Consider the following 17500-nt stretch of genomic DNA (forward strand, 5'->3'; position numbering starts at 1 on the left):
ATATCACTTTAAACTATGAACAATGTTCATAAAAGTCACTTTTTACAACTTTTCAAAGTGAAGAGTTGTTGGAGGAAAGATCAAGATCCCATAATGCAATTCAAAAATATAACTAAATGGGAAAAATAAAAACTGTAATCACAAAATACAGAAAACTGCTGATTTAGGGATCTTTCTTTACAGAAACAGCTGAACACAGAATTATTAGATCGTCTGTGAAATGCTGTTTAATGCAGATCATTCTTAACACATAAATACATTTGAGTTCATTTCTAATAACTATTTTCCTTGACGACAGCACATTATATTTGACTAGATAGTTTGCAAGATACTAGTATTCAGCTTAAAGTGACATTTAAAGGCTTAACGAGGTTAATTAGGCAAGTTAAATTAATTAGAAAAGTTATTGGACGACAGTGGTTTGTTCTATAGACAATTAAAAATAAAAATACTTTTTTAATAATACTGCTTTGATTCTAGCCAAACTTAAAGAAAGAAAAATATTAGATATGTATTTATTATATTGAATTAATTAACGGCAAAATTTTAGCCCTCCTGTGAATTATTTTTGTTTAACAGAGTTTTTTTCATAGTTTTCATATAGGTTTTATAGCTTTTTTATCATTTTTAATAGTTTTATATATTAGTATAGTTCAATCTTTTAATAGAACTGGATTATTAGAAATGTAAAAAGCAGAATTGTGTCTCATATTACAGTAAAAACACAGTTCAACTAATCATTAAGACATAAAAAACATATGTTAGTCAGGAATATGAACTGGGCTTTGTACTGCTTTGTCTACATCAGGGGTGTCCAAACTCGGTCCTGGAGGGCCGGTGTCCTGCAGATTTTAGCTCCAACTTGCCTCAACACACCTGCACGGATGTTTCTAGAAAGCCTAGTAAGTGCTTGATTAGCTAGCCCAGGTGTGTCTGATTGGGGTTGGAACTAAACTTTGCAGGACACCGGCCCTCCAGGACCGAGCTTGGGCATGCCTGGTCTACATGAACAAAATCATCAATCATTTCTAAAGATTGAATCTCAAGTCTGCACAGACAGTAAAAGAAACTCTCTTTGTTTTGAGCAGGCATGGTTTTATTTCTCTGATCCACATCCACTAATGTGAAAGTATTTCCTGCAAGTTTCCTCCAAGTTGTCCTTTGGTGTGGAACTAAACACTTTCCTCATGGATCATCCCTTTCGCTCTCTTTCTCTCTCTCTCTCCTGTTTTCTGTTTATTCCTACATGTGGGTGCTTGGGGTGTCTGAGGGCTAGAATGGGGCTGTTTTCTGCAGGAGCACGTTTATTAATCAGACCTTTTTATGTTTTGTTTTAATGATTGGCTTATCAGGAAGCTGGCCAAGAAGCGTAAGGACGCCATCGGAAACACCCGTCAGGAGATGACCCACATGGTGAACTCCATGGACCGCAGTTACGCCGACCAGAGCACGCTGCACGCCGAGGAGCCCATGACAGTCACATTCATGGACTCGCACAACTTCAGCAACCGCTGTGAGTTTTACACACACACACACACGCACACACAGAGGCTTGTTCTTAAATCCAAGATGGGACTCTCATAGATGTGATGTTTCTACTGTACAAACCATATATTCTCTCCTCTCCCCCTAAACTCAACCCTCACAGTAATAATCTGCACTTTTACATCTTCAAAATACTGCATTCTGTCTATTTAAGGAGCATATTCACCTCTATTTTTGTCCCCATGGTGACACATGAGTCCCCAAGAGTCTGTGTGCTTTCAGGTTTAAGTCTCCACCAGGATATAAAAACAAGTACACTCACACACACGTATCTACATCACGCTGACTGACTGATATGAGGACATGAGATGCTGTTTCAGAATATGAAATACAATATTATTGATCCGATTAAAGCCAGACAAACTGAAGGGTTTATTCTGTGATAACAACCGACTGGATGTACTTTATGCTGATTATTACACGGCTACTGCCTACAAAACAAAAATTAGACACAAAACATTGTTGTGAGCCTTAATAGTTGATTAATTCTTCAATTAAATGTTCAATAAATACGAATTCAATAAATTAAAATAATTCAATAATTAAAAATTTAATTAATTTCAATTAATATGTATGTGAATACATTAATTATTGGTCCAGATGATTGGTATTACCCAAGGAGGTCTGTGTTATTAGTTTAGTCTGTTGTTATTAAGGAATACTATACTTTAAAATGTTGTGATTGACCAATCAGAATCAAGTAATTGACCAATCAGAATCAAGTAATTCAGAGAGGGGTGTAATAACATGCTTTATTACACAGCTGTGTGGAATGCTTTATTCTGATTGGTCAATCACAACATTCAAAAGTACATTATTCCCGGATAACAACCACTGAATACCACAGAGTCATCCAGGAACTGACAATCACTTTGACCATCAATAGTAATGCGTACGTTAGTGTATACTACATTCAGCCACTTTCGTTTCTCCCAGCTTTGCTTTTTTGACTGTTTGGCGCCATCTTGTGTCAGAATAATGCGCAGGTTAGTGTATACTCCATCAGCTGTTTCTGTCAGCTTTGTGACCCATGTAATAAGCATCATAAAGTACATCCAGCACAGTTGTTTTCTCAGAATAAACCCTTCAGTCTTATACAACATGCTGCACTTTACGTCGGGCTGCTGATAAACCTGTGAGGCTTTATTCTGAGATAACAACCTCCTGAATGTACTTTATCCCTCCCTTAACATTCAAAACGCTTGATTTTTCACATATTTCGACATCACTTCACCAGTCAGCTAACATAAAGACGACACTACAGTTCACGGCTCTTTCTGTGTGTTTACCTTCAGATTGAGACAGACACATTTGTGATATAGGAATAGTATTTCATAAATTAAAGGGCCAGTTCACCCAAAGATGAAAGTTCTGTCATCATTTCTTCATCATCCAAACAAACCTGATGGAGTTTCTTTCTTCTGTAAAACACAAAAGAGGAAACACTGGAGAATGCTAGAAAAAACAGCCATTGTCTTCCATTGTATTTTTGTTTCTACCGTAGAAGTCAATGACTGCTTATTCCAGCATTCTTCAGAATATCTTATTTTGCGTTTAAGAGAAGGGAAATGGCCACGGTTTACAATATCCGTCAAAATATCTTCAATTGTGTTCAACGGAAGAAAGAAACCCAAAAGGTGAGTAAATAATGACAGAATTTGTATTTTTGGGTGAACTTGCTCTTTAAGTGCTTTAAGTAACACACACTGTATCTTATGCACAAACACATGCCTTCCACACTACTGTACAGGAGAAGGAAACCAAACAAACATCATATGGCCTATTTAACTTTAGCAAAAATAAATCTGAATATTTTACACCAGTTTCCACTTCATGCCTATAGAAGTCTTCTATAAATGTGGCCCATGTGATAAGAGGTAATTATATGTGTGTTTGAGTAGTCTAGACCAGCGGTCTCCAACCACCGTGCCACGACCCATGTGAACGCAGCATAAGGGTGCAGAGCTGGTCTAGACTGCCTCGCTCTCGCTCCCAGATGTTTATTATGTCTTCTGTTCCGCCATATTGCTGCTACAACAGACTGTGCAGATTTGTGCTGTTGAGTGTGTGGTTCAGTTATTAATGATGACTTTATATTAGAACACTCCTGTGTGTAACATCAACACTTCAGTGGAATCAGGAGGATAAACAAACAGATCAACTCTTCTTCTTCCCTTCCTCTCTTTCTTCTTCTTCTCCTCCTCCTCATCATCCTCCTCTTTCTTCTTCTTCTTCCCCTTCTTCTCCTCCTCCTCTTTCTTCTTCTTCTCCTTCTCCTCCTCCTTCTCCTCCTCTTTCTTCTTCTTCTCCTCCTCCCCCTCTTTCTTCTCCTCTTCCTCCTCTTTCTTCTTCTTCTTCTTCTCCTTCTCCTCCTCCTCCTCCTCTTCTTCTTCTTCTTCTTCTTCTCCTCCTCCCCTCTTTCTTCTCCTCTTCCTCCTCTTTTCTTCTTCTTCTTCTTCTCCTTCTCCTCCTCCTCCTCTTTCTTCTTCTTCTTCTCCTCCTCCCCTCTTTCTTCTTCTCCTCCTCTTTCTTCTCCTCCTCCTCCTCCTCCTCTTTCTTCTTCTTCTCCTGCTCCTCCTCTTTCTTTTTCTTCTTCTCCTCTTTTTCCTTCTCCTGCTTCTCCTTCTCCTCCTTTTTCTTCTTCTTCTTCTTCTCCTCCTCTTTCTTCTTCTTCTCCTCCTCTTTCCCCCTCCTCTTTCTTCTTCTTCCTCTCCTCCTCTCTTCTTCTTCTTCTTCTTCTACTTTTCATTCTCCTCCTCCTCTTTCTTCTTCTCCTCCTCCTCATCCTCTTTCCTTCTTCTTCTTCCTCCTCCTCCTCCTCTTCCTCTCCCTTTTCTTCTCTTTTTCCTCCTCCCCTTCTCCTCCTACTCTTTTTTCTTCTTCTCCTGCTCCTTCTCTTCTTCCCCTCCTCTTCTCCTCATCCTCCTCCTCATGCTCTTTCTTCTTCTCCTTCTCCTCCTCCTCTTTTTTCTTCTTCTTCTTCTCCTTCTCCTCCTCCTCCTCTTTCTTTTTGTCCTCCTTCTCCTTCTCCTCTTTCTTCCCCTTCTTCTCTTTCTCCTCCTCCCCTTCTCCTCCTCTTATTTCTTCTTCTCCTCCTCCTGCTCCTTCTCTTCTTTTTCTCCTCTTCCTCTTTCTTCCTCTTCTTCTTCTCCTCCTCCTCCTCTCCTCCTTCTCCTCTTATTCTTCTCCTCCTCTTCTTCTCCTCCTCCTCCTCTTCTCCTCCTCCTCCTCTTCTCCTCCTCCTCCTCCTGCTCCTTCTCTTCTTTTCTCCTCTTCCTCTTTCTTCCTCTTCTTCTTCTCCTCCTCCTCCTCTCCTCCTTCTCCTCTTATTCTTCTCCTCCTCTTCTCCTCCTCCTCCTCTTCTTCTCCTCCTCCTCCTTCTCCTCCTCCTCCTCTACTTCTCCTCCTCTTCCTCCCCCTCTTTCTTCTCCTCCTCCTCTTTCTTCTTCTTCCTCTTCTCCTCCTCCTCTTCTTTCTTCTTCTTCTTCTTCTTCTCCTCCTCCCCCTCTTTCTTCTACTTCTCCTTCTCCTCCTCCTCCTCTTCTACTTCTCCTCCTCCTCCTCTTTCTTCTTCTTCTCCTTCTCCTCTTCCTCTTTCTTCCTCTTCTTCTTCTCCTCCTCCTCCTCTCCTCCTTCTCCTCTTCTTCTTCTCCTCCTCCTTCTCCTCCTTCTCCTCCTCCTCCTCTTCTACTTCTCCTCCTCCTTCTCCTCTACTTCTCCCCCTCCTTCTCCTCCTCCCCTTCCTCCTCCTCCTCCTCTTCTCTTCTTCCGGTGTGTTCCTCCTCCATAACTCTGCCTGTGTTCTCTGCAGTGCCTAATGAGCCTCTGGTGCCAACAGCTGTATTAGGTGAGGACTGTGTGACTGTCTGTGTGAGCGGATCTTCATAGTTCCCTACAGAGCAATTCAGTTCAGCTTTAAAGACAACATGAACTCACACTTTACACACACATCATCTGCTCTTCTGATCATTGCATCACGTTAGTGCACACTATAGTAAAGTGATGATATGGGTTGTTAATGCTCCACAAGGACTGAACATTACAGACATAAAGTAGGAGAAACAGCATTATAGTTTACCCAGAAATGTAACTTCTGTCATCGTTTACTCGTCCTCCAAAGCTGTGTGAGTTTCTTCCTTCTGTTGAACACAAAATAAGATCCGCTGAAGAATGCTGGGAAAAGCAGCCGTCGACTTTTACAGTATTTTAGTTTCCACCAGGGCTGCACAATATATAATTTCAGCATCGATATCGCAATGTGTGCATCTACAATAGACACATCGCAAGACAGGCAATGTTGAGTCTGATTTATAGTTGCCTAGGAGTTGCAGATTGTATTTTAATACTTTATTTATATAGAATATATATGATTTATGTAACAAAAAAAAGATTATTTTTCTAACCCCACTGGTGCTTGTGTTAACAAAAACTCTTAATTTTGACTTATTTCTTCTCAAATTAAAAACTTGATTGAAGAATTTTTAAATATGTGGACTAGAAACAAGATGAAGGAAAGTAAGAAAAGCATTTATTGCGTTGTGATTATTCAATGTCTGGTAGGGATGTCCAGATCACGTTTTTTTGCCCTTAAGTCCGAGTCATTTGATTTTCATTATCTACCGATACTGAAACCCAATCTGCTGCTTCTATAATACATTAAAAAAAAAAAAGAATAAAGTCGGCACAATAGCCTAGTGGTTACCGCGTCGACATATGGTGCAGTAGCATGTCAGGGCGTCCCGAGTTCGAATCCCAGCTCGAGGACATTCCCTACCCCAACTTCGCTTCCTGTCTAAATACTGTCCTATCTAAAAAAGGCCAAAAATAAATCTTAAAAAAAAAAAGAAGAGCGAAGAGTGAAGAAACAGATGCAGGATGTTCCTTATTTTTTATTTAATTCAGATTTGGTGTGAATCCAGCATAAAGCTGCAAATAGGCTGCTACACTTCTAGATCCATCCACTCTGAAACAAAGTGATGCCATGCTGTAACTGTCTCTGTATGGAGTCAAGACAGATGCCTAACTTTGCGCCCCCGCATATCTATACATGTTATAAAAAATTATGAGTATATGTATAGCCCCCTTTAAATTGTTTTTTTCATTTTTAAATATTTCCCAAATGATGTTTAACAGAGCAAGGAAATTTTCACAGTATGTCTGATAATATTTTTTCTTCTGGAGAAAGTCTTATTTGTTTTATTTCGGCTAGAATAAAAGCAGCTTTTAATTTTTTATGAAACATTTTAAGGTCAAAATTATAAGCCCCTTTAAGCTAATTGTTTTGGACTCTATACAGAACAAACCATCATTATACAATAGCTAATTAACCTAGTTAAGCCTTTAAATGTCACTTTAAGCTGTATAGAAGTGTCTTGAAAATATCTAATCAAATATTATTTACTGTCATCATGGCAAAGATAAAATAAATCAGTTATTTGAGATGAGTTATTAAAACTATTATGTTTAGAAATGTGCTGAAAAAAAATCTCTCTGTTAAACAGAAATTGGGAAAGAAAATAAATGGGGGCTAATAATTCAGGGGGGCTAATAATTCTGACTTCAACTGTGTGTGTATATATATATATTTATTTTTATTTATTTTTCTTCCCAAGTTCTGATCGGTAGGTAACGTCCAATTCCGATCGTGTAAAATCGTGTGATTTGGCCCACTTTCTGATGACGTGATCAGATCTGGACATCCCTAATGTCTGTATCTGAATACTGTTATGCTCCCCTGAAAACCGTCACATAGAGCTATTAAACCATCTTGTGAGACTGTATTCATATCCTAATATTAATTTTGCAACTATAACTATAAAACTTAAATATCGTAATATCAGATTTTTCCAATATCGTGCAGCTCTAGTTCCCACAATTGATGCCAATGGCTGTTTTTCCAACATTCTTCAGAATATATCTTGTTGTTGTGTTTAACTAAAGAACGTCTAGAACCTCTTGAGTGAGAGTAAATGACGATCAAATTGTATTGTTTGGGTGAACTCTCTTAAATCAACAAAATCGTAGGCCAGTCCAATCAAACAGCAGACCTGAATCTCTCTCATTCTGCTTCAGTCTAAAGTGAAACAGTTTCATGTTGTCTTTAATTGATCCATATTTCCAGTCAAACGCCTCTCTCCAATTGGTTCAATAATTTGTCAGTAGCGATATCAAGCGATTAATCCTGATCAAAGTAAAAGTGTGTATTTAGATCATGTATGAGCACGCACTGTATACACATATATAATGTAGATACAAGCTTTTATTTTGTATATGATTAATGGCGATGGATCTGTAGACAGTAGTCGTGCTGTCTAATGGAAGATGCGTTCGCCTCCAGAACAGAACTGAATTGAGCTGAGTGCTCCTGCTGCACATAAAGGCCTTCATTACCCAGCATGCATCGCTCATGTAGCCCTCACCATCTTCATGTTGTGTGACGCAGAGCAGCGTTTCTCAGTCATTCCCACAGGCTGAACCCAGATCAGCTGATTAGACTCAGAGCTGTTCAATAAGCATGAGAGAGAGCCTGTAGGAACACATTGAGAAGCGCTGTGTTGAAGGATCTCACAGTGACTCCATTATACAGATCTGTGTGTGTGTTTGTGTGTGTGGTGACCAGTGGTGTGTGTTGCTGCTGTGGACAAACTTGTTTTTACATATGGCTAATATAAGCGGGTGTGTATTTGTCTGTATACTTATACGTTTGTCTAAAATGTATTAGTGTAAACGGGGCCTAGGTTGGTTCCCTCCTGCCCTCAAATGTTTCATTAACATTGACATGTTTCCCCCCTTACACGTAACTTTTGTAAAGCATCTGCTTCACTTTGTTGTGTCAGAATCCTTGCTTGTAAAATACAGCCATACTTTTAAATTTGATGAACGTGATCTTGCGTGTTGATGAATCTGAAGGGAGTTGCTCACTGGATGCGCTGAACTGCACGCGTTGCCTACATGTGAGCAACAAGAACAAACGCCTAACATCGCCAACCGTGTCCGTATCCCTCTAAATCAGGGGTGCCCAAACTTTTTCTTCTGAAGGGCCAAACTCCAAGCTTGATTGAGAGATGTGGGCCAAAAATAAATATAGCAAACTGTAAGAAGTTGCCATGGGTAATTTCCTAATTTAATACATAATATTTATAATTGATTATTAAAATTACTTAATATTTATTCATTCATTTTCTACCACTTTTCCGGGGCCGGGTCGCGGGGGCAGCAGTCTTAGGAGAGAGCTCCAGACTTCCCTCTCCCCAGACAATTCCTCCTGCTCCTCCGAGGGAATCCCGAGGTGTTCCCAGACCAGCCGAGAGACATAGTCTCTCCAATGTGTCCTGGGTCTTCCCCGAGACCTCCTCCCGGTGGGACATGCCTGGAACACCTCCCTAGGTAGGTGTCCAGGAGGCATCCGAAACAGATGACCGAGCCACCTCAGCTGACTTCTCTGGTTGTGGAGGAGCAGCGCCTCTACTCTGAGCTCCTTCCGGGTGTCAGAGCTCCTCACCCTATCCATAAGGGTGCGCCCTGCCACCCTGCGAAGGAAACTCATTTCAGTCGCTTGTATCTGATATTTTGTCTTTTCAGTCATGACCCAAAGCTCACGACCGTAGGTGAGAGTAGGAACGTAGATTTACCAGTAAATTGAAAGCTTTTCCTTTCGGCTCAGCTCCTTCTTTACCACAATGGACCGATACAACGACCACATTACTGCTGCCCCTGTACCAATCCGCCTGTGAATCTCACGTTCCATCCTTCCCTCACTCGTGAACAAAACCCCAAGATTCTTGAACTCCTCCACCTGGGGTAAGGAATTTCCTCCAACCTGGAGATGACAAACCACCTTTTTTTCGGTGGAGCACCATAGCCTCGGACTGATTCTCATCCCAGCCGCATCAGACTCGGCAGCAAACCGCCCCAGTGCATGCTGAAGGTCTATATTCAGTGAAGCCAAGAGAACAACATCGTTTGCAAATAACAGAGATGAAATCCTGTGGTCTCCGAACCGGACCCCCTTCCAGCCCAAGTCTGCACCTTGAAATTCTGTCCATAAAAATTATGAACAGAATTGGTGACAAGGGGCAGCCCTGCCGGAGCCCAACATGCACTGGTCTGACTTATTGCCGGCAATGCGAACCAGACTACTCTGTTCATACAGGGACGTCTGACCCCATACTCCCAGAGCACCCCCCACAGAATGCCACGAGGGACACTGGTGAATGCCTGGTTGGGCATACTCCCATGAACCCTCTAGCACACTGGTGAGGGTATAGACCTAGTCCAGTGTACCACGGCCTGGACGAAAACCGCATTGTTCCTCCCGGACCCTAGGTTCAATTACTTAATATAATTACTTAAATTGCTTTAACCAGATTTACATTTACATTTACATTTAGTCATTTAGCAGACGCTTTTATCCAAAGCGACTTACAAATGAGGACAAGGAAGCAATTTACACAACTATAAGAGCAGCAGTGAACAAGCGCTATAGACAAGTTTCAGGTGTTTAAAGTCTAAGAAGCAAAGCATTAGTAAAAGTTTTTTTTTTTGGAGAGAGAGAGAGAGAGAGAGAGAGAGGGCACAGTTAGTGGTATAGCCAGAGAGGCAGTTGCAGATTAGGAAGGAAAGTGGAGACTAAACAGTTGCGTTTTTAGTCGTTTCTTGAAGACAGCAAGTGACTCTGCTGTTCTGATGCAGTTAGGGAGTTCATTCCACCAACTGGGCAGATTGAATGCGAGAGTTCGGGAAAGTGATTTCTTATTTACTAATGCATTATAATTTTTTGAAAATGTATATTATTTGAACAAACGTATTACAATAAAACCATAATAAATCCATTTGTAAAACACTGGAGGTCATTGGCGAATACACTAGTCATCCTGAACCTGCCTTGATTTGCACACTGTTGTCTTCTGCTTTGTCTCCTATTAGTTAAGTGACAGTATGTTCATTTTTTTTTTAATCTGATTCATTTACAATATTTAATTGAAACATTTAATTTCAGTTAGCTTTTTGTGTACAATAAAACAAACAAACAAATGGTTTATAGAAATGAGAATCTCTCTTTAAGGCATTCTCCAACCCTTCCCAATTATTTTCCCTCTCATGGGCCAAATCAAAGAATACAAAAGGCCAACTTTGGCCCGCAGGCCTTTAGTTTGGGCATCTCTGCTTTAAATGTTTAGAGATGGTGTGACACAACATGTAGCTGTGTGCCTTTGATGTACTCCTAAATGCTTCTTACGTCCTTGTCGCAGCACCAGTGGCACCGAAATTCATTTGCTGATTCGGTCCGGTGCATACGGTTACATAGGTATTATGGCACCGGATTTTGGTACCCAACCCTATCCATGAGTACTTTAGAAGAGTTGTGTTTTCTTCAGATTTGGTGTGAATCCAGCATAAAGCTGCAAATAGGCTGCTACACTTCTAGATTCATCAGCTTCTCACTGGGGCAAAACAGTGGGACATTTTTGTAGCTTATTTACCTGTATAACTCATAAAAAGTACCTCAAAGGTCAATATTGCTTCTCTAAGATTCCAAAATCCAGCTTTCAGTGGTTAATGAGCTACAGAGGTGTCCTTTTGTGGAGCTCCACCTAGTGGCAAGCTCTTAAAGGAACAGCTCACCAAAAACGTAAGTTCTGTCATCATTTACTCATCATACAGTCGTTCCAAACATGTTTGACTTTCTGTTGAACACAAAGCAAGATATAATGCTGGAATAACATAGCAATTGACCTGCATTTCAACAGTCAGTTTCCAACATTTTCCAAAATATCGTCTATTATGTTCAACAGAAAGAAAAAAGAACAGATTTGGATCAAGTAAATGATGACAGAATCTTCATTTTAGGTTGAACTGTCGCTTTAAATGCACAGTTTTTGCCTAAGAGTGTAACACAAGTGATATAGCGAGTGGCTGTGGCATAGAGAGTGGTTTTGTCTGTGGTCCCCCTGGTCCTAGTGTCCCGTAGCTGTGTCCTGTATATGTTTAGTCCATGTCACCCCATCAGCTGTACTACAGAGCCCTTCAGAGTGTTTGAGCTGACGCTGAACTAAACCATCTTTTTCTCTCCTGCTGCCCCATAAGTGCCTATCACTGGTAAGTGTGTGTGTGTTTGTGTGTGTGTATGCGCAGAGTGCTCATCTCTGGGCTTTTATATGCATTTGTGGGGGTTTTGCCTGTATGTGTTAAAAAAAATGCTTTTCTTACTTAGATTTTTTTGTGTCTTGTTCCTAAAATCCTTAAATCAAGAAGCCTTTTCTGGACAAGCATAAAAAAGTGTCTTGTTAAAAGGAATAATATGTCAAAATTAAGTGAGTTTTTCCTTAAAACAAGCTAAATAATCTACCAATGGGGTAAGCAGGACAATCTTTTGTCAAAAGGAAAACCAAAACAATACTTGTCTAGAAAAAGCTTCTTGATTAAAGGATTTTTGGATATTTGGACTAGAAACAAGACAGAAACTGTAAGTAGGAAAAGCGTTTTCTGCAGTGTGGCATGTGCAGAGGTTTGTTGAAAGTCCGTGGTGTGCATGTTGAAGGGATCTCTGTGCCTCCTCAGATGAGAACCACACTGCGGCAGCGGCGGCGGCGGAGAATAGCAGACTGCTGGACATCCCACGATACCACTGCGAGGGGACAGAGTCGCCCTATCAGACGGGACAGCTCCATCCGGCCATACGGGTGGCGGATCTGCTGCAGCACATCAACCTGATGAAGACCTCAGACAGCTACGGCTTCAAGGAGGAGTATGAGGTTAGATGATGACAGAGTAACTGTGTACAAAAAATGCTTTCTAAAGCCCAATCCCATTTCTACACCTTAACCCTTCCCCTTACCACTACCCCTGGTTTTGTGCATTCACGTGAAGGGGTAGGGGTGTCCCAATTTTCTTTAGCTTGAAGGCTTAGGGCTGAGGGGAAGGCTAGATAACCCTAGTAACAGAGATTTTTCAGGACTACAGTCGAAACCAAGGGGTAAGAAAATTTCCCAGAATACACCAGCTACAATGGCAACATGACTGCACACACGAATCAGGAGATGCACCAATTTAAGTATTTTTGGCATTATTAAGAATTTTTACGACAAACAATGATATGTTTTGATCATAGACTGTAAAATGTATGGACGGAGTATCCGTGACGTCACCTATAGGTTTCTGAAGAGCGCAAAAGAAGCTACAAGTAGGCGTGGCCAACCTTCGCCATTTTGTTCGCGCGTCATCGCACCCATGGCGGGATACCAAACAAGGGCAAAGAGGTGGAGAGTGAGCGGAGCTACAGACTCCTGCTGGCACTTTGCTTAGACCTGGCAGACAGACTTTACTTTGGGAGAAACGCTTGATACTTCATTACCTGCGACTCGTTTGTGTTCTGACCACATGTGCTTGGCTGTACACTATATCAATAAAGTGTTTAGACTTTTAAAAACACTGTAGTAATACATTGAGCCACTAAGCATTGTTCTTATGACGTTTTTCAACAGGAGGAAAACGTGAATTACTTCCAAACACTTCAGATATAGTGTGTGTTAGTAAATGCAAGACTATTGATGAACTCCAGCATAACACTGTATGATAACGCTTCAGATGACTGTTCTAGAGCCTACAGCTAATCAGTCTGTCACATTCTGGAGTGCTTTACAGGTCTAAAGAAAAATATTAATGATAAATAAAATATAACAAATACATTTATAGAGATGGTATACAAGTATATAACTTTACTCACATGGGAAACGGAGGCCACGTGAATGGTTTGTGGGCACAATTAAATGCACACAGCATCCCATATCATCTGATAATTGTAAGAAATAAGTCCAAAAGGCAGCTGACTGAGTAAAGCCACATAAAACAACACAAAAATACGATGAATATGCCGAGATCAGTGGCTAATCAGCCGGATTCAGCTGAGGTGAAGTGACGGCGACCAGCGAGACCTAGCTGTCACTCAAGTGGCCACGCCCTTAATTATGCAAACTTAATATAACCTAATTTAAAGGAAATGGATGAGTTATAAAAAAATTCACCCCCCTCAGTTGTCATGGAGGGTAATAATAGCTATATGAACCAAAATCATTCTTTGTACCAGGCTGTAAACACCTTTTTTTCTGCTGTAAAGTCGGCCATTCTAACAGTGGGCTCAATTGCACTTTGCTCTATTATGGAGCCAGGACTAGCGGAATTTTGATGAATTGCAGTTTCAGTTACTTCTGTATTGGCTTCTCGAGGGAGAGCGGGAGGTTGCCGCTTGGTTTTAATACACTCATAACAGCGTTTGTGTTTTATGGTCATACTTTAAAAAACTGAAAAAAAGCCCAGATGAATTTGGCTATCCATAATAATACAGTGCATCCGGAATTTATTGATAGCGCTTCACTTTTTCCAAATTTTTTTATGTTAGTCCTATTCCAAAATGGATGACATTCATTTATTTCCTCAAAGTTCTACACACAATCCTCCCATAATGACAATGTGAAAAAATTGTTTTTGAAATTGTTGCAAAAATCACCAAACCACCCCCTACCCCCCCCCCCCCCCACCCGACAGCTGAGCAGGACTCTGCAAATTATATCGTGAAACCAATGTGACCAATGTGTGGAGAGTTTACTTACACATGACTTGTTTTGCCAAGTCTTACTCATGAATTAATGCTGCACACTCAGAGATGTCACGAAGTACTCCCAGGTACAGACAGCCAGTCTACACGCTGGAATACACACAAGTATCTAATCGCCGTGACGCAGCTTCAAAAATTCCTTTCAAACCGAAAGAACGAATTTGCTCGAAATGACGCAAAAACAACCAATTTTGACTCTTTTGTGAAATATATGTGTCCCAATAGTGTTTTTAGCAGCATGGGACACATGTATGACAGTCAACAGCTCAAAAAAGTGTGTTTTGGTGTTTCGTGACCCTTTAAGTCTTAGCCTGGTTCTCCGTCTTCAAAATGATGGCCTCGTTCTCACGCAGGTTTCCTGAAACTTCCCCTGCCTTGTGTTGCTCAGTAAACAGATCATCGCACTGCAAACTACTTTAACATCCCAGAAACGGTACTTCACCTTCAGCAAGAGCTACACCCAAATGCAGTTAAACCCACAGCATGATACCCACACACACACACACACACACACACACACACATGTTGTGCAGTCGTGAGTTTGCAGGCAAAGAGCGTCAACAGTTGAGTTGATCAAACCACAATCTGATGAGGGTTTCCACCTGCACTTTCTCAAAGCGCTCCTCATCTAATGCATTTCCACCAAGCAAATTCTGCAGTGTTTGTCAAATACGATGACAATGTGTGTAAAGTGGGATATTAAGTTGAAAGGCCCTGTCGTAATTCTTTCTCTGTGTATGTCTAGAGTTTCTTTGAGGGTCAGTCTGCTTCCTGGGACGCAGCAAAGAAAGAGCAAAATCGAACGAAGAATCGATATGGGAACATCATTGCATGTAAGGATAATCTCTGCTACACATCGTATCTGTCTCCTTACACCCTCCTGCAGGCCTGTGGGTGCTTGTCTAGTCATTACATAGTGTTTTTAGACATTTAAACTGTACATAAAAACACAATTCTTACCATTCTTAAGGGTTTTTTGGGACAACCTAATTGTTTTATCTTCAGTCCACTTAAATTAGTAACTATTGATTTGTGTTGGGACAACATGAATGAATTGTGTGCACTTTTTACAGTGTAGAGAACTAAAAGGTAATGTTGTTTTAGCTGAACCGTAATGAATGATTCATAGACACCCAACATGTCAAGAAGCAAAAAAAATCAAGACATTTATTGTGCTCAATGAACATTATTTTGCACATTTTGCACCATATTCTTTAGTATTTGGCATGATTTGGCATTTAACAGATGCTTTTATCCAAAGAGACTTACTTTGCAGGAAAGGTTTACATTTGATCAGCTCATTCATTGGACTCTTATTAGCATACATACATTGAATTATTATTATGATTGATTCAAAGCTGAAATGAGCACTACCACACATACAGCTGATCATCCGGTGACTGGATATTAAAATTATTTCTTCCATTGACCACAAAACAAACCACTGTTGTCCATTGACTTGCATAATGAACCTAATTAACCTAGTTAAGCCTTTAAATGGCACTTTAAGCTGAATACTAGTGTCTTGAAAAAAATCTAGTCCAATATTATGTGCTGTCATCATGGCAAAAACAAAAAACAAGTTTTAATAAGTGAGTTTGTTTTTGTGTTGTAAGTAACTATTGTGTTTAAAAATGTGTTGAAAAATCTGTATTAAACAGCACGTTTGGGAAATATGAAAAAATTTTATTTAATAAATTAGTATATTTATATAGATGTATCACACAGTTATTGCATCCACAGTGAAACTAGCTTGATGGATGAAAAGTCAAAGAGCCCAGGTAAAGCATGGCTCTCTGCAACAGGGTATATGTTGAAGCATGCTAATAGGACTTTTAATTTGCCAGTAATGTGGGTTAAGCGCTTCCGGTGAATTGTTTTCTATTGCAAAATCGGCGCATTTAAGGTCTGTTTTCTTTAAAAATCTGTGATCTCCTCTGGCTGAGTGATATCCGATATAAAGTGGGTCTCAGATTGTTCAAGAAGCACTGCATTACATTACATTTCCCCCCTGCCACGTCTTTATAATATGAGCATTTATTTTACCCCAGTATATTCAATGGAGCTTCTGCGCTAACCTGCCGAGTCAGGAATATACCCGCTCTTTTAGTGCCCATCACAGAGCTTGATCCACGCTGGCATTTCTCCTCGTGAAGTTTTCAAACTAATTTCGAGAGAAGCACGTGATATGATTGACTGCAGCTGGCCACTCATCTACATTCACTAGTTAGCCAATCAGATTAACCCCAACTCACTATAAGTAGCCTAGCTAGAACTACTCTCTTATCTTCGTTTTTCGAAGAAACCACCCATCCACCCCTTCTCCTCCTTTTTCTTTTACCACGGGGAGCTCTCGAGAACCACCTGATCTCGTTCTCCCCTCATATGCTCTATGGACCAGGCGGGACCTATCTCCGAGCTCAGGGTTCTCTCCCGGGACAGCATGCCAAACCTGCTAACAGTTGTCAAACAATATCTAAGTGTGAACTCTTGAATTGGGTTTTAGCTTTTGGAAAGGGGGAAAAATTCCAGCACCCCATCCAAACTTTTAGGATATCTTTGACTTTGACCTCCTACGCGTAGTTATGGTTGCTAAGCCACTATTGGTGTGTGGTGGTTTTCAGTTGGGGCTTAGCAAAGGGTCAATTAGTTATCGTATAACAGTGATTTGTTCTGTAGACAACCGAAAAACAAATATTGCTAATAATATTGACCTTAAAATGGATTTGAAACTTAAAAACTGCTTTTATTGTAGCCGAAATAAAATTCTCCACAAGACAAAAAATATGATAGGAACTACTTTGAAAATGTTTGTTGCCGAAATGAGCACTGGTGCACATCCAGCTTAACCTCTAGTGACTGTGTGTGTGTTTTGTCTTGCTGTAGATGATCATTCTCGAGTGATCCTGCAGCCCATGGAAGACGACCCCTCGTCCGACTACATAAATGCCAACTACATTGATGTAAGTGGCGATGCCGCCTCCTCCTCCATTGGCGAACGTGTGAGAAACGTCTCTCCCTCCCTCGTATGTGAGGTCTTTTATGCATGCCTTTGTCTCAACTATTACACAATTTACAGCTTTCTTTTCTTCCTTGTTGGAGGTGCTTGCTGACTCACTGACATTGTTGTGCTCTCTCTCACTCTTGTGCGGTTGGTTTGGGGGCGGTAGATTTGGCTGTACAGGGATGTAAGTATCACTGTAGGGCACATGCACACATGCACCCTTCCCATCATGCTCTCTGTCTGCTCTACCCTCCACCGTCACTCATCCTCCTGTGGCTCTCGCTGGACGTCCCGCACGCTCACCCCCCCCTCCCCCTGCCTGTGTCCCGGCTGACGCT

The 17500-nt window shown here is 40.8% G+C and overlaps 1 protein-coding gene across 1 annotated transcript in view; it reads left to right on the top strand.

Annotated features, from left to right (window-relative positions):
* The window catches only part of ptprk (protein tyrosine phosphatase receptor type K), a 344134-nt gene that overhangs the window by 281992 nt on the left and 44642 nt on the right, over positions 1–17500 (top strand). The window contains 4 exon segments of the mRNA XM_056481373.1: positions 1353–1513; positions 12106–12299; positions 14904–14991; positions 17045–17121. Of these exon segments, the coding sequence (XP_056337348.1) occupies positions 1353–1513; positions 12106–12299; positions 14904–14991; positions 17045–17121 (520 nt within the window).

This window comes from Danio aesculapii, chromosome 20, assembly GCF_903798145.1.
Source record: "Danio aesculapii chromosome 20, fDanAes4.1, whole genome shotgun sequence".
Taxonomy (NCBI): domain Eukaryota; kingdom Metazoa; phylum Chordata; class Actinopteri; order Cypriniformes; family Danionidae; genus Danio; species Danio aesculapii.